The 23849-nt window shown below is 40.3% G+C and overlaps 1 protein-coding gene across 2 annotated transcripts in view; it reads left to right on the top strand.

The window, feature by feature from the left end:
* The window catches only part of LOC127436449 (ras-specific guanine nucleotide-releasing factor 2), a 126098-nt gene that overhangs the window by 52824 nt on the left and 49425 nt on the right, over positions 1-23849 (top strand). For both annotated transcript variants that reach the window (XM_051690620.1, XM_051690612.1), the window contains exons 4-13: positions 2537-2626; positions 7607-7860; positions 8808-8887; positions 9216-9409; positions 10831-10940; positions 11571-11689; positions 17301-17461; positions 19360-19426; positions 20258-20394; positions 21737-21819. In XM_051690620.1, coding sequence (XP_051546580.1) covers positions 2537-2626; positions 7607-7860; positions 8808-8887; positions 9216-9409; positions 10831-10940; positions 11571-11689; positions 17301-17461; positions 19360-19426; positions 20258-20394; positions 21737-21819 — 1295 coding nt within the window. The remainder of the gene's footprint in view (positions 1-2536; positions 2627-7606; positions 7861-8807; positions 8888-9215; positions 9410-10830; positions 10941-11570; positions 11690-17300; positions 17462-19359; positions 19427-20257; positions 20395-21736; positions 21820-23849) is intronic.

Genomic DNA, 23849 nt, shown 5'->3' with positions numbered 1-23849 from the left:
CACCTGCTGGCTAACATATGTAATGTAAAAAAAAAAAAAAAGACAAACAGTAGCTCTTAATACATATGCACTTCTCTTACACTAGTTTAGAACGGCACGAACACAAGTGGAGTGATACACACACAGTGAAGCATCCGAGTGCTGATGGTGTCAGACCATCAGTGATCATGGAAAGTCTCTTGTATATATATATATATATATATATATATATATATATATATATATATATATATAGGGTAGAGAGGGTTACTTTTATACTGTATATGGTAGCCCAATTTTATATACAGGGTTGTGAGGGTTACTTTTGAAATGTATTCCACTACAGATTACAGAATACATGCTGTAAAATGTAATTTGTAACATATTTTGTTAGATTACTCAAGGTCAGTAATGTATTCTAAATACTTTGGATTACTTCTTCAGCACAGGTAGATTACAAAGAAATTATGATCTAAAGCGAATTTTCTTGATAACAAAATATGATCATGGCTGGTAACATGTGCATGTAAAATGGCTAGAAATAGTGTGGAGCAGAAGAAATAGAAATAAACCTTGTGTAAATTGTCAGCTTTACGCTAAGCTAAAATGCTATTTCTAGCCATTTTACATGCACGTTACCAGGCACGATCATATTTTTTTATCAAGAAAATTCACGTTGGATCATATTTTCTTTTTTTCTATTAAGACCTTTGATATTAGGGCAAAAATTATATTCTTGATAATAATTTTTTTATTGTTTTCCTGTAAAAATATCTAAAAATCCTTAAAACAAGATCAATTTGATTGATCTTGTTTTAGAAACAACACTGCATAAGATATTTAGGTTTTTCAGAGAATGTATTTTTAACATGTGTATTTTGTCTTACTGTACTGGCAGAGTTTTTATAGTCAAAACAAGTGAAAAAATCTACCAGTGCTGAAGAAGTAATCCAAAGTATTTAGAATACATTACTGACCTTGAGTAATCTAACAGAATACGTTACAAATTACATTTTACAGCATGTATTCTGTAATCTGTAGTGGAATACATTTAAAAAGTAACCCTCACAACCCTGCCTGTAATATTTCTATTTGTGATTAAGGTTACCAGCAACATATTCACTGCCATTGTGTCTGGGAGCATCTCCCATGTTCTGAACCTAATGTGTTCCCTTGTTGTGCTACCAGGGAATTATTCTCCCCATTGGCCCAGTCACCATGGTGACGAGAATTATGCCCCATTATTGACATTGCAGGGTCAGAATCACATGATTCAGGGTGTAAATCATTGCCCTGCAAAGAGGAATATGTGTAATCTTAATTAAACTGATTATATTTATTGCTCTGTGTTCAGAGCGGAGGTGCATAGTACTGTCTATCTGTCGGTCTGTCTGTTTGTCGGTCTGTCTGTCTGGCTGTCTGTCTGAATTATTGAACTTAATACAAATTCAGAGGCAGTTTTCTAAGACATTCATTATGTGGGTTTCCTTGCATTAGTATTTCTTTTCATGGATACAGGTTTGGTGTGTAAGAAAAATTATATCTTAATATGCACTCATGGAGTGTCACAGTTATATTAGTAATACTCTTCTATGAATAAATTATGAACCCTGTTAGTGATCATTGAAATTCTTTGTTATTTTAAAGCAAAACATCTCTTTTCAATCTCGTTGTGCATTGTGAATATTTTATGTGGAGGAAATTAAAGAAAATCATACATTTCATCAACAACAACAGCAACAACTACTGACTCACTCCCTGGCATTATATAAAAGGTTTATATTCATGGTAAACATAAAGCCAGTATATTCACAAATACTGTGAATTTTGTGTAAATGCAGAATTTTCTTGAGTGTTTTATGTTGTATTTCATTTTATTAAGCAAATAAAACATCAGTATTATTTTTAATGATATGTTATACTTAATAGAACATCAAAAACCATGCTATTTAATTATGCATGGAATGAGATTTGAGAAGGGCAGGAGAACCAGAATAAGACAACATCATCACCATCTTCTTAATGCAAAATTAGGCATCGTAAGTGGTGAAGAAGCCACTCAGATTGGACTGTGTCATTTATTCCAAACAAACACTTCACAAACTGTAAAAAGAAAAAGGACAAACATCCATATAACCTAGCATCCAGAGTATACAATACCACTTTAGTGAACTGAAGTGTTTGGCTTGTGCCTGCAGACCACAGTCACCACTAGATACGCTATGGGGCATTTACCCTCCAATTATATTCAAAGTAAATGGCTGATAAAGGCTTGGTGAGAGAGCTTTTTGATGGAGGCTACTGAATGAAGGAAGGAAATTGGCCATGGAGAGGAAGTTAAGATGGTTATCTGATGTGCCAGCACCCACACAGCGTCTCAATGACCCACATTTATGACACACTGATTATACATTGTGAGCACTAAATACTCCAGAATTATCTGATTTATCACATTACAATCACTGGAACCATTTGTCATCCAATCATTTTGACAGTCACATCCACTAATTTCCCTTTTGCAAAGACTTTTGGTATTGTATCTTGCTCTCTCTTTCAGATTATAGCCTTGAACAAAACTAAGGAAAGAATGCGTCCCTACCATGTCTACCAGGAAGAAGAGGACCCTGATATCAAGAAAATAAAAAAGGTAAATAATGGAACCTCATTACCAGGTTGGAGACATTTTTGTCATTTGAGATTTTAAAGAAATGAAGATCTCAAGTTTGGATTGAGGGTTTTCATCATTTTGTTTTCCCCTTTCTGCATATTTTTATCATTCTCTCATCAAACAGTAATCTTAGATACTTGGACCCAATACTGGTACTGTATATACAGTACCCCCTAAAAGTATTTTGCATGAGATAACAAAATCTTAAACAAATTGGCATTTACAAACAAATGAATCTAGGCCTTTTCTCAGAACTATCTTAACTTTTTTTTTTTAAGTAGATGTATGAAGTAAATTCCTCTCAGGTTCACACAGGTGCCTTAGCACAACCATAGATGTAGTTTATCCAAGGGTGTAAATTTGGCTTGAACATTGAGGGGGGTTGCAGTGTGCAGCATTTACATTGCCACTGATCATGGTATAAATAGGGGGGGGGGGGGGTTGTAATGGCTTGTTTTGATTATTGGGGGGTTTATCACATTAACTATGGACATATACCACTAGAAAGTGTCCAAATGCCTTTTGGTTTAATTTTGAACAAAATGCAGATATCAGTCTATTTAATTTTTTTATATATTGTAATTACATATATATATGTATACTGTATATATATATATATATATATATATATATATATATATATATATAGATATAGATATAGATATAGATATATATATATAGATATATAAATATTCGATTTGGTACTATTTTCAAAACTCTTAGTACTTATATCACAACAGATGCAAATGCAGTTTTTTCAAACATTTCAGCATATTTTCAATTGAATAAGTATAAATCACAAAATCACAAAGTAACATTTTCACCTCACCAAATAAGTGTTTCATCTATATATACACCTTTCATTGATAGTAACTGCCTTTCATAATGCTATTAACATCAAACTTTTCATTTGCATCTGTTCGCATTCGTTTGAACACATTTGAGTGTTATTTCATCCAAATGATCTTAATGGTTAATCAATGAATCATTTGGTATATCTATAGATTTTCAACTGGTTTGACTATTTTATATGTTTGTAAAATATCAACATCTTCAGTAAATCACATATTCAGAACAGCATAACCGAACATAATGAATTTGTTACAATATTGGCAATTAATATAATACGTAACGTAACCACTATTGTTTACAGTATGTACCTTATGCATTCAGAGTGTGTGTATGAGCATTTGCAATTTATCAACATAGAGCAGAACAGACTGCAAGGAAGAGTGAATTTGTATACTGGAGGCCAGTCAGAGAGGTTACAGAGGTAGGCAACAGAAGGAGGAAGAGGGCAGGATCTGGTGAGCCCAGTGACATCTGGGTCATCAATGTCCACTATGTGATTCAGTAAACAAAGGCTTAACTATTGTAAAGTAAATTACAGGACTGTGACAAATTTGTGAGTATCTCTTGTTTGTAAGTCACTTTGGTTACTATAAAAGCATCTGCCAAATGACTACAGTTTTTTTTTATTGATTTGGTGCAATTTTCACAAGCAAGTGGTTCATTTTCAAAACTCTTAGTACAAAACTTTAAACTGGTCACACTTGTAATACCGCTAGTCATTCTTTCAAAACCTGATCTCATGCTTTCATTCTAGTTGCACATGTTTTTATTCCACATAATCATGGTTTCAAAACACAAGATCATCGTGATATGTAATGAGAACATTTAGTTTAATCACCTAAACACAACAGTAAGATCTTATTTCAACTTAGAACTTTTAACAGTCAGTTCATTCAGTAGCAAACAATACAAGGTACAGGATTCAAATCACCCTCGGTGCTGAATGAATGTTACTTTACTGTAAAAATGTATACACAGCCATCACAATGGATGTTACACTTACGTTCAAACAAACTGACAAAAGCCATAATAAAAAATAAAAAAAAAAACATGTTTATACAACATGATCAAAAAACACATCAAAAGTAGTTTACAGTTTTTACAACAATACTGTGGTTGCATTGTGGAGAAAAAAAAAAAAACTGTAAATGGAGATCTGAAATACACAAAATATGAATTAACATCAAGCCGGTCTTCAACATTTGGCCATACATTTTCATCAACATCACAGTGAATGTCCTCATTGTTCAGGCACCGTGGGAAAAACCTTCTGGCATGACGAATCCATGCTTGACATTGCTCTGCAGTTATATCATTGCAAGCTTCATCCATGGCTTGAAGAAGGGTGACATGCTCATGGGGATGGCGATCATACACCTTCCACCTCCATGTAAAGAAGAATTCCTCAGCTGGGTTGAGGAAAGGAGAGTATGGGGGAAGGTAGAGGGTCATGAACCGAAGATGTGCCTGAAACCATTCCCGAACCAGCTCTGCATGGTGGAAACTGACATTGTCCCACACAATAACATAGATGACATCTTCACCCTGACAGGCCTGCTCAAGCTCATTTAGAAAAGCTATCAGGTGTTCAGTGTTGTATGATCCAAGAACTGGTCTACGACCTACCACACCATCTTCAGATATAGCCGCACACATTGAGATGTTTCCCCCACATTGTCCAGGCACTTGGATGGTTGCCCATTGGCTAATAAGGTTACGTCCACGGCGTCTGGTTTTTGCCAGATTGAAACCCGCCTCGTCAACAAAAATATACTTGTGATGATTCACAGCAGCATCCAGCTCCATCACCCTCTAAAATAATACTTTGGTTAGCTCTTTTACAAATAATAGTTGACATTGTTAGTCTGTAGTACAGTACTGTAAATTGCATGTCTATCACATATAGTAAAAGCTGAACATACAGTACACCCATTTAGTGTTGTACATGAACATATTCTGAATGCAGTTGTTTCACCCGGGCATTGTTTCTCTCAAAAGGCACCTGTTAAATTTGTTTCATAGAAACCTGGTGCTGCTTCAAAAGGCGGGCAATAGTTGGAAGGCTAAATGTTGCCACATTGGAAAAGGTGTCATTGCTCTCCTTGATAGCCTGCTTGATTTCAGACAGCTGTATGTCATTTCTTGCCCTGACCATTTCCACCACAGCCAACTTCTGCTGGTCAGTCAGAACACGTGGGCGACCACCACCAGGTTGTCTCCTGTTAATTCTGAGAGTAAAACAGTATGCTGTCAATATTTTACTACTATAAATGACATAAAACTGTGACAATTACATGTTGTTCTTCTATACAGTAATGCCATTTACAGAACTATATTGTAAAAGTATAGTGAATAGTTACTGTAGCAGACTTACCGGTTTTCTTGGTGAAAAGTTCTGATGATAGAGCTGACAGTTGACCTTTGTAAGTTAGGCTGAACTAACCTGGCAGCCTCTCAACAATGATGGCCCGGACTTCATTTGGGATGACAGTATGCTGTCTTCTGCCTACATTTCTCTGAAGACTACCTCTTTGTTGAGGAACACCACCACCTCTTTGTCTAGGCCCATGGCCACCTCTTTGTTGAGGAACACCACCACCTCTTCGATGCAGGTTTCCTCTCTCTACAAGTCTATCCTGCTCCATGTTTGAACATTGCAAATTCTCACACACAGTTCTACTTATGTATATGGTATCTAATTGTGATCATCGGATGAAAGTAATTAGTAATATAATTGGTCTTTCTTGACTGAAAGCTCTTACAGCAATTTGTAACTTACAAATTATCAGACAACAATCAGACCAGTTGAAAATCTATGGACATAATAAATGATTCGTTGATTAAACATTAAGATCAGTTGAATTAAATGATAGACAAATGTATAAAACTGAATGATAAGAGATGCAAATCAAAAGTTGGATATTGATAAGATTATGAAAGGCAGTTACTGTGAATGAATAGTTGATATAGATGAAACACATATTATATGTAGTGAAAAGGATACTTTGTGACTGTGTTTTTTACTAACACAATTGAAAATATGCTGAAATGTTTGAAAAAAAAAGTGTATTTTTGATGATCTGTTGTGAGATTAGTACTGAGTTTTGAAAATGTACCACTTGCTTGTGAAAATTGCACCAAAAACTAATAGTAAATGTAATTGCTCACCCAATCTGAATAGGTAAACTGTCAGTTCATTCATGCTGTTAGAGTACGGTACATGATGGTACAGTAAATTACATTACAGTATACAATACTGTACTTGTTACACAATTCTTACAGTATCATGTATTGACAACAGCATACTCTGTACTGTCAGAATTCACAGAGAACTTCCAGCATCATACTGTATCTTCACTGATCTTTTGATTAAACATTGGGTTGATGTTACAGGCTTTATGAATTTACAGTAATGACAATTTGGTCAGGCAATATAAGTTTATTTCCTAATGTAACTTTACAGTACTGTAAAGGTTCATTTGAAACATGTATCTTGAATTGTTTGCTAAAGAATGAACAGATTGATAAAATGACAACACTGAAAGAAGATCGTTCTGTTGTGTTTGGTTGATTACATGTAAACCAAATGTTCTCATTACATGTCACAATAATCTTGTGTTCTGAAACTGATTATATTAGAGGAAACATGTACAACCCTGATGAGAATGATTTGCTTTGTTACAAGTGTGATCAGATTGGTGTTTTGTACTAAACATTTTGAAAATGTGCCATTTGCATTTGAAAATAGTACTAAGGCAATTAAAAAAACTGGATATACAATTATTGTTTTACCTAAAATGTACTTATGGCATCTTTAAAATAAATGCCATTTGGTTTGATATTTAGTTTGAAATTTTTGTCCAAATACTTTTTGAGACCACTGTACACTGACAAAAAGTAGTAACCTGCAATTGTTACCTTGAGGATCGATTTATACTTGATGTAACCCATTAAAATGACTGATAGTCAGATACATTTTTGACTTGAATGAAACCAGTTAATTTAGATGTTGCCATATTAAGCAAATTTTTTGGTTACCTGACAAAACCTTTTTTTTTTTTTTTTTTGTTTACAGTGTACAACAAATACTGTACTTTCTACTTCTAGGTTCAGAGTTTCATGCGAGGCTGGCTGTGTAGAAGAAAATGGAAGATTATTGTGCAGGACTACATCTGTTCTCCTCACGCTGAGAGCATGAGGAAGAGGAACCAGATTGTCTTCAACATGGTGGAGGCTGAGACAGAGTACGTCCATCAGCTTTCCATCCTGGTCAACTGTTTTCTGAGGCCTCTCAGAATGGCCGCCAGCTCCAAGAAACCACCCATAAGCCATGATGATGTCAGCAGCATCTTCCTTAACAGGTGTGTTTCATGACCTATACGTTTGTCTTGTTGTGGCATTGGACTGGCATTGAAATCCATACTCTCAAAAAATAAATACATGAGAATCTCTAACCTGGCTCAACCAGGGTCAGGGTTTGTTGCATAATTACTGGAGTGTTTCGACAGTTTGTGTGCAGTCTGGAGTCTGTTTAGACTGTTCTGTTTGCCTGCTTCACCAACACAATTATTTCAATTATTTTTGTGATATTTTTTAACACATCATTTAGGGCCTGTTCACACGGAATGCATTCTTACCAAGACCAAAATTATCAATTGTAACTCCTCCTAGAGCTTTCAGGCTACATCCACCAAACTTGGCACAGACCTTCAGAGAGTTCTGACTTGGGTTGCTATGTTTTTTCTAACTGACTATACGTACGTTTGTCTCATAATGGACTTTCCAAAATTCCCAAAATCACATAGACTTACATTGACTTACATTGAGCAACACTCTTAACAACCAGCCAGAACACCCCAGCAGCACCTAGCAACCAGCCAGAACACCCTAGCAATGCCTAGCAACCAGCCAGAACACCAGCCAGAACAGGTCTGTTTGTCTCTCTGACTTTCTGTCTGTCTGTTTAACTGTAAGGCCTTTAGAACCATTTAACTTCAACCATTTAAAACTATATTAACAAGGCTTTGTCAAGCTAACATGAAATCTGTATTGACAAACTTTACCTAATTTTTTTATTTTTGTTCTAAGTACACATGCATTTGGCCATTGTGTCCGTCTCGCTGTTTTACATCATGCACCATAAGTGTCTTTGTTTTCAAGACGCCATGTCAAGATCCATCTCGAGACCACTCCATTCTCTTCCATTCTGCTGTGCTTTATTTCACTATTTGAACGCAAGAACGCATCCTGTGTGAACTGCTCTTTAGAATGCAACGTTGTATTGATATTTACTTTTTTTTGTCCTCAGTGAGACAATCATGTTTCTTCATGAAATATTCCATCAAGGCTTGAAGGCGAGGATAGCGAACTGGCCCACACTGGTCCTAGGTATGTTATCACCATTACGTTTTATCTCTCAGAAAGCTAATTACTGCACTCAGGAAAAAGCTATTTAGCACTCCTTACCAATAAAGACAGCACATTGCATGGTGACGCTAACATCAAGGCAAGTCATTTCCGCTGACGCACAGCATCTCAATCAAACACCATCAGTGACGTCTGTCTTTCTCCTATCTCCCTGTATACACACAACCACACTTCTGCAACAATGGGAAGCAGACAAAAAACCCGCCAACATCTGAACCTTAAACCCCAGATAAGCATTCTCAAGCACCGCTGTGAATAAAAGACATTGTTAATGTTTTCTTCTTTCTAGCTGATCTCTTTGATATCTTGCTGCCAATGCTGAACATCTATCAGGAGTTTGTGAGGAACCATCAGTATAGTCTTCAGGTTCTGGCCAACTGTAAGCAAAACCGGGACTTTGACAAACTCCTAAAGCAGTATGAGTCCAACGCTGCCTGTGAGGGGAGGATGCTGGAAACCTTCCTCACATATCCCATGTTTCAGGTGTGGCTCTCATTAATGTCGATTTTAATTATTTCCATTCCAGCCTCATCACTGAAGAGCATAATTTGTTCAATTGATTTGAACTGCCTTTTGGGAATTGCTTGTGTTTCTGCAACAAGAACAGTTATTATGCTCAAACAAGTAAGGCATTTGTTTTCTGTAAACCATTTGAGTGAACTATTCAATTAATCAGTACTCATGAAGAGCCTAATTTATCACTTGAAGTAACCTGATCTATCTCAATTTCTCAAATATTCAAGACTCTCTCATATTACAGTTTCCTGATGCTCAGGCCTAGACAGAATCTGCAAACGTTTTCATAATTTCTGTACTGATTTTAGGGTAATATCTGCAGAATTCTGCTGAATGGATTTAGACATGGTAAAATGTTAAACCGAGCTGAGAGAACTATCCTGCTGAAAAAAAAGTCCTAAACAAGTCTAAGATGCTTCCTGGTCTTAGCTGATCTCCCAGTCTGATAAGACTGTTCTGTTTGATGGTTTTAGAGGTTTTTGGGCACTTGTCATCCACTCAAGATGCGAGAAAAGCTGGCCAAACAGCTAAACCAGCTTAGCACCAGCTTGGCCACACTGGGAGACCACCTAGACAAGCTTAATCCAACTAAAACCAGATAACTATTTTAGGCTGGTTAATCTTTTATTTATTTATTTATTTTTATTTTTTAGCAGGGTACACTCTTACTGGTAGCTGAAAGCATTATCAAATGCCCCAAAAATATTTAATAAATCACAACAAAAAAAAAAAATATATATATTTCACCAAGCAATATATATTAAACAAGCATGCAAGAAGTGGGAGTTCCTTTGTAGAACCAAAGTCCCTTTAAGGCAAGGCAGGTCACTCAGTAGTCATGTTCATAATGTTTCTGGGCAGCTATTTTCTATGGATACAAGTACAGCTCCAATCTACTTGAATGGGAAAAGACTGAAATATCCAAAATGATTGGTCAAAATTATTATCAAATACAATATTTCAAATCAGCTATAAAATTTGACAACGATGGTATCATAAATTGTGCTTCTTTAGCTCAGATCATGCAACAACAAAAAAACAAAAAAAACCACTATTTTTCAGGCTGGTCAAGTTAATGCACATGCACGTTATCAAGTAAACATTAAGATGATGTCTCTATCAAAAAGGCGATTGACTCTTTAAACTGTAAGGTGGGACTTCCATTCTTATAGTTGCCTGATTCAGTGTTTCGATTTCTCCCATTCATTAGTTTACCAGTGCCCCATCTCATCCAATAATATCTCTAGCAGTACTTTGTGAATGAATCTGCAGCACTTTTGGTGGAGTTCTGTGGGTGCAGATTCAATTTAGGCCTGTAGATAACCCTCACTCTCATTGTACAGTCTCACTTTTAACCCTGTTCCTCTCTTTATTGGATTTATTGACAGATTCCTCGCTATATCATCACCCTCCATGAGCTACTGGCTCATACACCTCATGAGCATGTGGAAAGAAAAAGTCTAGAATTTGCCAAGTCCAAACTGGAGGAACTCTCCAGGTGAGTCAGGCTGAGGACACCACACTGATTCTTAAATGAATAGTTCACCCAAAAATGAAAATTCTCTCATCATTTACTCACCCTCATGCCTTCCCAGATGTGTATGACTTTCTTTCATCTGCTGAACACAAACAAAGATTTTTAGAAGAATATTTCAGCTCAGTAGTTCCTCGCAATGCAATTGAATGCTGACCATTATTTTGAAGGTCCAAAAAGCATAAAGGCAGTATAAAAGTAATCTATAAGACTCCAGTGGTCAAATCCATGTCGCTCCATATGCCACCCCTTCTCACTTCTGTCTGTTTGTTTCTTCACCTGCTAGAAGTGTAGTTAAGTTAGTGCAGTACTTTTCAGATAAAATTGCAATTTAACCCAATGTTTAAAGCGCCGCGGCACCAAATACTGTATAAATCCACTTACACACAGTTGCATGTTTTTACCTGTTCTGCTTTAAAAAAAAAAAACAGAAACTGCACACTGCAGCTTTCAATCTACACTTTTTAGTGCATTTTTTAGCATGACAAGTTCATTTACAGTTTTGGCACAGTGTTAATCAAAGTGGCAAGAATTATGAAGGTGAATTTCTTACGTTTTTATTTAGACCTAAGTGTCATGTTTGTGTGGTTCCAGGGTGATGCACGATGAAGTGAGTGACACAGAAAACATCCGTAAGAACCTGGCGATTGAGCGCATGATTGTGGAGGGCTGTGACATCCTCCTTGACACCAGCCAGACGTTTGTGAGGCAAGGTGAGTCACCTGAGCTGCCACCTGCCTGACGCTGCTTTTAGCAAAGCAAGCGTGCGAGTGACAGCTACTGTACAGCTTTGCTTTGATTCTCTCGGGTTCTGAATAATGCATTGCTTTAGAATCAGAAACTACTGTCTCCAGTACACAGCTTTTGAACACAGCTTTTGAAATTTTTTGTTTGGGTGATTTGTAATGTATTAGAATGGAGCCATGTAACAGAGTGGAGGAAAACATGGTATAACGAGCATATGGGGGTCTGGCATGGAATGTGTAAAATAGGAAATGACACCTACTCACACTGATAAAGTTCCCATTGTTTACTTTTCATTTGATTCATCTTTTACTTAAAACACAGATCCCCATGTGTGTCAGTATGAGAGGATATATCATTATTATGACCATTATGCTTAAAGACAACATGAAAAGCTTCACAATGTATTTGATTTCTGTAATACAACGTATTTCCACTTATTAAATGGTAGTTCCCTATCTGTCACTCACTCGACGTTGTGTTGATGTAGTGACACTAGGGGTCACTCTTGGGAGCCCAAGACACCTCTGTTCTTTGATAAAAGGCCAATGAAAATTGGCAGGTGGTATTTGCATACCACTCCCCCGGACATATGGGTATAAAAGGAGCTGGTATGCAACCACTCATTCAGATTTTCTCTTCGTTGCCGAACGGTCGATGTTTACTGAGCTGACTGTTCATTCACCTCTGCTGGATCTGACAGCGCATTTCAGCGGCTTCTCCCTCCTCTGCACTGGTGCACTGCAGAGAACGCCTCTGGGCGCTTCGGCAGAAAAAAGAGAGTATATTTTTCTAAAAGAGTATATTTCTCTAAAAGAGCGCACAGATGGAACGTCTTTTTAAAGATGCGTCTTTTTAAAGATGCCTTTCCGTTTGTGTGTTATTCCTGGTTATGGTCACGATCGCTGTCTTTCGTGTCCGGGCGCGACCCATGCGGAGACAGCGTTCGTGGATGGATCATGTACTCACTGCGAGAACATGACCATGGCAAAGTTGCGGTCGCGGCTTGCTTTCATAAGAAAGCAAGCCACCCCAGCGGCTCCCCGCCTCGGTCCTTCTACCTACGGGTATGAGGCCAGTGCGGCTAGCACTGGGGGCGATTTGGGGACCCCAATGGGACCACCTCCGCCGGGTATCCCCCCATGGACCTCCCATTCCCCAGCACACTCATCTGCCCCTATCGGGCTTCCGGATGAGTCCGCCGGCTCGTCTCATGGCGAGTTCGACCTCTTGTTCGGAGCCTGCAAAGCTGATGAGCTCTCGAGAGCAGCATCGGAGAGCGGGCTCATCCAGTCGGATGCAGAAGCCTCAGCTGGGCTCCCTTCTCGGGGATGGTCGCCCAGTCACAGGCTGATGCGGAAATGATGGACGTGCTTTCCCGGGCGGCCGCGAGCGTCAGGCTAGAGTGGAATCCTCTGTTCTCCCCTGAACCCTCGCGGCTCGATTATTGGTTCCTGGGCTCGCGGTGCCGCTCAAAGCAGCCCCGCTCCAGTCCCTTTCTTCCCGGTCCCGATCTTTCAGCTCCCCCACCCTCACTACCCTCGATGGCGGGGCGGCCAGGGGCTATCCAGCGATTCCCCCGGTGGATAAGGTGCTCACGGTGCACCTATGCCCACAGTGCCACCACCTGGCGCGGACGCCCAAAGCTCCCGTCCAAGGCCTGTAGGTTCACATCGTCCCTGACGGCCAAAGCCTACAGTGCCACTGGACAAGCTGCATCTGCCCTGCATGCCATGGCTCTCCTACAGGTCCACCAAGCCAAGGCGCTAAAAGAACTGCACGAGGGTAGTTCCGCCCCAGATTTTATACAGGAACTGCGCTCGGTGACCGACCTCGCTCTCCGGGCGATGAAGGTCATGGCGCAGTCTCTCAGGTGGGCGATGTCCACCTTAGTAGTCCAGGAGCACCACCTTTGGCTCAACCTGGTCGAGATGGGTGAGGCCGACAAGGCACGGTTCCTTGCTGCCCCTATCTCCCAGGTTGGCCTATTCGGCGACACCGTTGAGGACTTTCCCCAGCAGTTCTCGACGGTGAAGCAGCAGAGGGAGGCTATCTGGCACATCCTGCCCCGGTGCGGCTCAAGATCCCGCACCCCGCCTGCTCGTCGCCAAGGGCGTCCCCCTGCGGTGACTGCACCGGCTCCGCTGCAGCCCGCCCCTTCGGCCTGGCCCCGGCGTGGAGCCCACCACAGGAAGCAGACACCACCCGTCTCATGGCCGGCCACCAAGAACCCACGGAAGGCTTCGAAGCGCCCCTGAGACGGGTGACCCAGGGACGACGAAACCCACCTTGGAGCTGGTAAGCAGACCACTCCATCCCCCGGTGGAGGGCCGGGAGGAGAATCTTTTGTTGCTTTTTCATTTAATTTCGCTGCATGCCCAAGTGGCTGCGGTACCCAACAGTTCGGCAAAAGAGCGGTTTCCTCGTTCACTGGGTCACATAACCGGTGTACACGGCCGTCATCGCGACCACCGTCCACCTTTTCATCCTTGCAGGGTTGGCGCTCCAGCGGCGGTCTCCCCGCCCCTGCGCACCCAGCTGTGGCACAAATCAGCCCCCGATGTGACAGTCTCCATGGGTCGCGAGGACAGGCCTCTTCCTCCCCCGTCCCAGGCTGTTCCGGGGGTGGTCACAAGGAGCCAGGTAAGTGGCCTGGACTCAGCACAGCCACAACATGGTGTGGCACCTCGGGCCTGCCATGAGCCCCCACCTGCTGGTACGTCCGACGAGATTGTCCCTTTGGTCCCCCTCGCTCGGAGCTTGGATGCGTGGCTTGCGCTTTCCAATCCATCGCGATGGCTGATTCGGACTGTCTGACTTGGCTACGCGATTCAGTTTGCCAGGTGGTCAAACCTGAAAGTGTTTCGGTCTGTCCTTGTCCCCTCGCGTCTTCACGATGGTCACAGAGGCAGCTCTTGCCCCATTAAGGGTGGTGGGCATTCACATTCTCAACTATCTCAATGATTGGCTAATCCTAGCTTACTCTCGGGATATGTTGTGTGCACACTAGGCTAGACTAGGGCTTTGGGTCAACTGGGAAAAGAGCAAGCTCCTCCTGGTTCAGAGCATCTCTTTTCTCGGTTTGGAGTAGAACTCAGTCTCGTTGACAGCGCGCCTCACGAACGAGCATGCACAGTTGGTGCTGACCTGTTTGAAGGCGTTCAAACAGAAAACAGCGGTTCCACTGAAACTCTTTCAGAGGCTCCTGGGGCATATGGCATCCTCAGCGGTGGCCACTCCACTCGGGTTGATGCATATGAGACCACTTCAGCACTGACTTCAGACTCGAGGCCCGAGATGGGCATGGCGCCGCGGGACACATCGCGTGGTCATTACGCCGATCTGTCACCGCCTTTTCAGCCCTTGGACCGACCTCGCGTTTCTACGGACAGGTGTTCCCCTAGAGCAGGTCTCTAGGCACGTCATGGTCACAACAGATGCCTCCAAGACGGGCTTTGGTGCTGTTTGCAATGGGCACGCAGCCGCCGGCTTATGGACGGGCCCGCAGCTGCATTGGTACATCAACTGCCTCGAGTTGCTGGCAATTCTGCTCGCCCTGCGGAGGTTCCGGCCATTGATCCAGGGCAAGCACGTGTTAGTTCGGATAGACAACACGGCAATAGTAGCAAATGTCAACAGTCAAGCGGGCTGCGCTCCCGTTGTATGTCACAACTCGCCCACTGTCTCCTCCTCTGGAGTCAGCAGCACCTCAAGTCGCTGCGAGCCACTCACATCCTGGGCGACCTCAACACTGCAGCGGACGCGCTGTCTCGGCAGGTTACCCTCAGGGGAGAGTGGAGACTCCACCCTCAGGTGGTCCAGCTGATCTGAGTCGATTTGGACAGGCACAGGTAGACCTGTCCGCCTCCCAAGAATCCTCCCAGTGCCCGCTCTGGTACGCCCTGACCGAGGCACCTCTCGGTATAGATGCGCTGGCACACAGCTGGCCCCCTGGACTGCGCAAATATGCATTTCCCCCAGTGTGCCTACTTGCACAGACCCTGTGCAAGGTCAGGGAGGACGAGGAGCAGGTCATCCTGGTAGCACCCTACTGGCCCACCCAGACGTGGTTCTCAGACCTCACGCTCCTCACGAGGACCTTCTTTCTCAGGGACGGGGCACCATCTGGCACCCTCGACCAGACCTCTGGAATCTCCATGTCCGTCCCCTGGATGGGACGTGGAAGACCTACACCTGCGGTGGTAGACATGATCACTCAGGCTAGGCTGTCCCCTTCCACATTGAATGATTTATGTAGCCGCAATAGCGGCACACCACGACACAGTTGACGGTAAGTCCTTAGGGAAACACGACCTGATCATCAGGTTTCTGAGAGGCGCCAGGAGGCTGAATGCCTTCAGACCGCACCTCATTCCCTCATGGGACCTCTCACGTAACACAGTTCAGCCAGTTGCGGCGTTTTGTATAGGGACCCCTAGTGTCACTACATCGACACAACATCGAGTGAGTGACAGATAGGGAACGTCCTGGTTACTTGCGTAACCTTCGTTCCCTGATGGAGGGAACGAGACGTTGTGTCCCTCCTGCCACAACACTGAACTACCCGCTGAAATGGCTCCTCAGCACAAAACCTGAATGAGTGGTTGCATACCAGCTCCTTTTATACCCGTATGTCCGGGGGAGTGGTATGCAAATACCACTCTCCAATTTTCATTGGCCTTTTATCAAAGACCAGAGGTGTCTCGGGCTCCCAAGAGTGACCCCTAGTGTCACTACATCGACACAATGTCTCGTTCCCTACATCAGGGAACGGAGGTTACGCAAGTAACCAGGACGTTCCAGTTCTGGATGCTGATTGGTCATGCAATGTTCCAATCATATCGCTGTGCAGCACCCATAGCTGAATATTATTTTTGTTGCATAGCAATATTCTGTTATATATTCTTATGTCAGGCACATCTCTTTTAGCATAAGGATGTCAATTCATGCTTGATAATATAACATTTTAATTAAAATGTAGGTCTTAATGTTTTTATTACATAGTAATTTTTTTTTTTAAAGAAATAAAGCACTCATGGGCTTGTTTATATTGTGAATATAGTCATGGGAAAATGTGTTGTAGGCGTTCCACTGACAAACACCACCCTTGATATTCAAACTATAGCACATTCTATCATACGTTACTGCTTAAGTGAAACAGTCTTGGGGAGTACCTAACTAAAAGTAGGAGTATACAGTATATACAAACATCTACTAATGCATACTAACTTCAAAAATGTACAAACTACACTGATGAACCCTGCACAATAATACCAGGGACATTTATTAAGAAAGAAAATAGATTAAACTTTGATCAAAGTTGTCTTTAAGTTGCTGTGTGTATTTCCTTTTGCTGCACTGTGATGTATGAATTTTCTCTTTGCATCTCCCAATTGAAAATTTGCCTTTCTTCTTGTAGTCTTTTGTTTAGTGATAAAGCAGTGTCTTTGATCTGCATTTATCATTTGTGTTGGTGTTCTGTGCCTCTGTTGTCTCTCCGCTTTGTTTCTCTCCCTTACTTTTAATGCTTTGTCTTTTTTTTTTTTATTAACTCTCTCCTTCTCGCTCCCTTTCTCTCAGGCTCTTTGATCCAGTTGCCCTCCGTGGAAAGAGGGAAGCTCAGTAAGGTTCGGCTCGGATCTCTCTCTCTCAAAAAGGAAGGAGAGAGACAGTGCTTCCTCTTCACAAAGCACTTCCTTATCTGTACACGCAGCTCGGGAGGCAAACTTCACCTGCTCAAAGTAAGTGATTCACACGCATACGCACACACACAGTGCATGGCAACAAATCAACCTGAGAGAAAATGACATTTCCTACAAACCAGTGACTCCTAAAGAACTTCAACACAAATGTCACATCCTGTCTTTAATGTATTGACAGGAGAGAGATTATGAAACAATCCCCTGAAGATCAATATGCCAGAAAGCCAGCTGCAGATATGCTGACAATTGTAATGGTGTCAGAAAGGTTAATCATGTATGATGAGATCTGAGCTTCCCCTGTTCATCTTTTTCAGTCCCCACAGCCCTTGTGCGGCTTTTTGCATATCAACTTGTCTCGCACTGTGTGGCCCATTTGCGCTTTTGCGATCTTGACATAGTTCAATCTCAAGCACCAATTTCTGAAGCTGAACATCTTCACAAAGACACGTACTGTATAAGATTTGAAATACGCGAATACACTAATGTTAACGAATGGAACCTTATTGTAAAGTCTTAACAAAAAAAAACAAAAATCACATTTGTGATTTATGACCATTTTCAGCATTATTTCTGACCCTTAGAATTTAACTGGCTGTTTTTTTTCTGTGGTGCCTTTAAGACTTCTATGTAAATGACCTCTTTGCATGAGAAATTAGACACAGTGCTTTTTTGCAATCACTCATGAGCTGCCGTTTTTCTGTCTTTAATAAAGGCATTACATTGTGACATTCTCACAAAATAGTCTGTGCCGAAATGCGCCAGTCATACCCAAGAGGATATGCAGAGCAGTAGGTGGTGCATACAGGAAGAAACATCACATGGAAAGGCAAACCTTACCGCTTATTACTATTATTGTTTGTTGTTCTGGTTTGTAGGAATAATAGTATCTTTTCTACTTACAGCTTATTACTAGGGCTGTCAGTTTAATGCGTTAATTTAGTGTGATTCATTAATTAATTAATATAACCTGTTAAAAAAGTTTACACAATTAAACTGTATGTAAATTCTGTAATAAAAAATGATCCTACCGTCTGAGCAATTCAAGCTTGAAGTACCATCTTGATGTTTTTGCAAATAGTAGGCAGTAGAGGGAAGTCAGCGCAGTCTCAGCTTGGAGCTGTACTGGCAACATGCTTCATGGAGAGCAGGCAGCCTTTCACAGATGATGCACTATTGCACTCACATACAGCTGGACCTACCATAACAGAATGCAGGCATCTCAAGAAAAGTTTGAAACACAGCCTTTAGATAGCAAGATGATGAAAACCAGTATGATGCAACCAAAGTGAGATGAAACAAAAGTGAGAGACAGAACGCGTCCTGTGAGAGATTGATGCAAAATAGTTTTCAGTATAGAGTAATTATGTATTTGAATTATCTGAATTATTATATTTGTATTATGTATGTAATTATTTAAGTTATTATATACCAATATTTTTGCTTTATTTGGGGGCCTTTCTAAGTGATTATTGATATATTTGATTAATTACAATTCATTCGATAAATCAGTCGGCACATCATGTAATTAATTCAATTACATTTTTACAATTATTTACAGCCCTACTTATTACTTAACCATGACAGGGCAGACTTGTTTTCTTCACCCAATAGGAATTATTGATGTACTGTATAAATGTGGGCATCATGCATTAATGTCAGAAACCCAAGGATTTGTTTGTTTGTTTTTGCAGCTCAGTTTCAATAAATTGTCTTTTTGGATTAGGGATGTTTTTAGTATGAAAAATGCAGAATTTGAAAGTTTCAGTATGTTTTCATAGAACTTTTCCATCTCAAAAGATAAAAATTTTGAAAATTTTATTCCTCGTGATATGACCCCTTTAAGTTTCACCACAAGACCACCATTCTAACAAACCATCAATATGAGGAAACCCAGTCTTTGTGATTAACCTCTGATCATAATGATTTAACTCCGGCAGCAAGGTGGTGTGCTGTCCCTGATAGAGTGCACTCTCATTGAGGAACCGGACGCCAGTGACGAAGATGGTGAGGCTGTTTTTTCACACACATTTGTCACATAAACACAGAAGACTGAGGGCATGCATCATTAGCTACATATTAGCCATAGTGCAGGTTAATTAACTCTCATAAACAGGTCAGAAAAGAGTCCAAACTGCCTGCTGTTCAAATGTCAAATTGGAAAATATGATAATTATCATGGATCGATTATCCACTTGATGGTATAGAAAGAGACCCATGGCCTAATTCAAAGCTGCATCATAATGACCCTCTCTGAATTAGAGCTAAGAGAGCTTATTTAGTAAACATCATCATTATTATGCTTCTGAAAAAAGACCCCTTTCGTTCAGTTTAGGTTATTTGAAGAGATCCCACGGGATTGTCACTGCAATTTGAATTTAACTCTACTAATGATTTTAATATTAATTGTGCAAAAATACAATATTCAAACTAATAGATTGTTTTTAGAAAAATGTTTCCACTGTGTCATATTCCCATGTTCAGCAGTATAATGTTCTGGTGTCCACACAATTTAAACACCTATCATTTGCAAATTTCTGCACATTCCCTGCTCCTTGTGTGTTTTATTCAATATTTTGGCTAATTTGATAATACTTTCAACTACCAATTAGTTGTGTACTCTCAGCTCAGCTCACATTTTTAGCCCACTACGTATATTTAGATGTACTATATTCTGCATATTTGTGCAAATTCCCTCACAGTGAAAAAAGAAAAGAAATTGTGCGTGTAACATGAGTTACCTGTTAAGGGTATTTAATTGGCAGTACAATAGAAGCAGAGAGGTATTCTTTTGTTACCTGTGCCTTTCTGTTTTTTTGTTGTTGTTGTATTTTTAAGGTAAGAATTCAGGGCAGGTGTTTGGTCACCTGGACTTTAAGATTGTGGTGGAGCCCTCAGACGCTCCTGCGTTCACTGTAGTTTTACTGGCACCCTCACGTCAGGAGAAAGCAGCCTGGACCAGTGACATCAGCCAGGTGGGAGAGAAGTAACATTTAACCAGTTTAATCAGCACTTTCTCTGGCAACCTGGTCTCACAGAATGAACATTACTCTATATAAATTTTTGCAAATTGACTTTTATGTGCCGCTTTCTACGTTTCGCTGCAGTTTCCTGGTGAAATGAACACTAGAGGTGCTACAACAACTGTGCGTTTTATTCATTGTCACACAAATTACGAGTACAATATAAAAACATACTGTATTTTTCACTTTATTACTTGCTATGTTATGATATCAAAACAGTTTTACTTTAATGCATTATTTGAAAAATGATACATTTTAACACTTGTATTACAGACCATTGGACTTAGGCAGGGGTGGACTGGCCATAGGGAGAACCGGAACTTTTCCTGGTGAGCCGGCAGCCAAATGGGGCCAAATGGTCAAACTACCAACCCCCCCCCCAACAAATTTTGGGCCAGTTTTTATTTCAAACACAGGGCTGATTTCTCTTCCCAGTCTGCTCCTGGACTTAGGACTCGACGACCGCAGTTTGAGTCCAGCCAAAGACGCACGAAAGTGAAAGTGGCATAGAAGCGACACAAAATTACATGGTTGCTTTAGTAAATGTGTTTGTTGTTTTTTTATTACAAATTTGCATTTTAAAACACTATCGGTTAGGGTTAGGTGTTGGTTAAGGGTAATGATGTCTGCTTTGTTAAACACTCATTTATCTTTTCGGACACTATTGGTTAGGTTTAGGGTAAAGTTTTAGGTTAGGGAGGTATATTTACTTATTAAACCTCCATCTAAAATTCACCTCAAAAACCTTGTCTGATTACAGCCTCTTTTCACTCGGTTTTGGCGCACCCCTCTGGACATTTCACTTGGAAACTGCAGCAAAACTTGTAATGAAGCACGTAATTTCAGTTTTGCAAAAACGTTGCAATGCTCACGTAAATCACACCTGTGTCCTAACTAGGCATGTGATATGCACTTTGTGTGTTCACGCTAAATGCAAACTGATATGTGACCCTGATACTGGACCATTAAGATATCATGATGGGCACTGGGCTACCCAGCACAACACTGCAGAAATACAACCAAAGCGATCAACAAAATGTCTTGTCATTCATCAAGATCGTGATTGGTTAGGACAAAATCTCAGACTTATGTGGAGGAGTTTTTATTATATAGACACATTGGAGCTGCAGTGTTCTCTCTGTCCTCGAACCTCCCCAGTCTCTTATATATGCAAAAAAATTACATTATGTCAATGTGTTCAGTTACCAGGATTCATTACAGTATGTTGGGCCCTGTTATCTGCTTCTTGTTTTGATCCCTCTGTTCTTTTGATTTTCTGCTTTTTGGGATGTAGTGCATTGATAACATCCGTTGTAACGGCCTGATGACCAGCGTGTTTGAGGAGAACTCCAAAGTCACAGTGCCGCACATGATCAAGTAAGTCAGGTCTGTGATTATCGTGAGTGATGGCTCACGGCTGTTTGGTGAGGCTGTTTGGTTTGTGACGTGTTTGGTGTAGTGTTTATTTAAGCTGTGATTTATTTTAAATGTGGCTGCCTGTGAATCATGTTCAGCACTTATCCCTAGAATACCACAATTGATTGTGTCTCAATCTGCTCCCCTGGTTCATTATTAAGTACACAACCCAGGAAGTCAGTCAGTTTTAGGGCTGCCTAAACAGAATGAACCGCAAAAAACGGTGGCTCACTAAATTCACCTACTGGAAATGTCATCGTGTCAAAAATGGAGGATGAGTGCATACTGTATTTCATAATCTCACTGTACTTTTTAACAGCTATAACTAAGAATCACAATGAACAAAACAAATAATACCAGATATTGCAGGCTCATTGAAAATCTGTGCCTGCAGAAATCCACAGAAATCTCCTCAAATTTCTGGAGAAATGGAAATTCTGTAATTCTCAAATTTGAACATATTGTCTGCCCCTTTCAAGTTTATTTCTGAAAATATTTGGCTTATTTGATCGTGCTTTCAGCTATCTGTAAGAGTGTAGTACTCTTTGTTAATACATTTAAGCATAATCCAATACATTCTGTGAAATTGCAGATTTTTCCCAACATTGTGCAGAAAATGTGAAAGAGTCTGCAGTCTTCAATATCAGCCATGCTCTATGCAATTATGCAACCTCATAATCGTGACATAATTGGGTCATCAAGTGTCCCTAATGTTTAATACAACAAGGCCCTTGCTAGTGCCCAAATTATTTGCACTGCAAAAAAACATTCTCTTTCTCAGTATTTTTGTCTTGTTTTCCAGTAAAAATATCTAAACATTCTTAAAACAAGATATATTTACTTGACAAGCAAAATGGCATCAGATATTTAGTCTTGTTTTTAGAGAAATCGGACAAAATTTACTGAACTTTATGCTTAAAACAAGAAAACAAATCTGCCAATGGGTGAGAAAAATAAACTTGCTTTCCTTTTTAATCGTGTTTTTTCTTTCTCACCCCATTGGTTAATTAGATTTTTTTTAAAGCATAATCCTCAGTAAATTTAGTTAAATGCCAGTTTGCTTGTCAAGTAAATATATCCTGTTTTAAGGACGCTTAAATATTTTTACTGGAAAAGAAGTACAAAAATACTAAATGTATACTAATACTAAATAATTATTTTGTGTTCACTATGTACTGATTCACGACACAGAGAACTAAGAAGTGGAATGAGACACCCTAATTAATTTAGTAAACAGACTAATGTAATGCATGTTTTGTGTGATAGAACTATCTTCATTGTCACCTTTCATGTGCCATTGTCAAGTATCTTTGTAATTACATATGCACTGTAGGTGCTGATACTCATTTTGGGCATATAATGTTCTATGGAAATGTATCCCCTAGTAAGGGTACAAATAACTAAAAATGACCAAAGGTTTCAATTGACCAAAGGTTTGATGGATTTTGTTATAACCATATATATCTTTTTTTTAATTATTGATTAGCTATGCCCTTTTGTTTCAGAAATTGCTAATTGAAACAAAGCAAGCGTCAGCTAGCCCAGAACAGCATCTTACCAGCGGCATGCTTTTAGAGAGCAGTCAACATGTGCTCAAGCCCTGAGCGCTTGCTCTAGTAATGTGCACATGTGCAGACGCATCTGTCCGAGCTTAATATCACAGAGACAGAGAGAGCACTACAGTATAAGCAAGCAACCGGGACTAATTTCCCTCTCTGTTGGAAAATATGCTTGCACCATGTACCAGCACAGATAGCATGTGGCATTTCAGTGCAAGTTTCAATGTGATTGAGAAACAGAGACTGCTGGCAATAGAGTAGATATAAAGATCTTTGCAAAAAACTAAGCCATGTTGTTACTGAGCTATAATATTATCTAAGATTATATTGTATCGTTTCATCATTATCATCAGTATCAGCTGCTGAAAAATGATATCAGTGCACCTCCACTAGTACTTCATCATATCTCCACTTACCATAAGCATATATTTA

Source organism: Myxocyprinus asiaticus, chromosome 4 (genome assembly GCF_019703515.2).
Source record: "Myxocyprinus asiaticus isolate MX2 ecotype Aquarium Trade chromosome 4, UBuf_Myxa_2, whole genome shotgun sequence".
NCBI lineage: Eukaryota > Metazoa > Chordata > Actinopteri > Cypriniformes > Catostomidae > Myxocyprinus > Myxocyprinus asiaticus.
The sequence above is the reverse complement of the archived record's forward strand: the minus strand, read 5'-3'. Positions and strand labels throughout refer to the sequence as shown.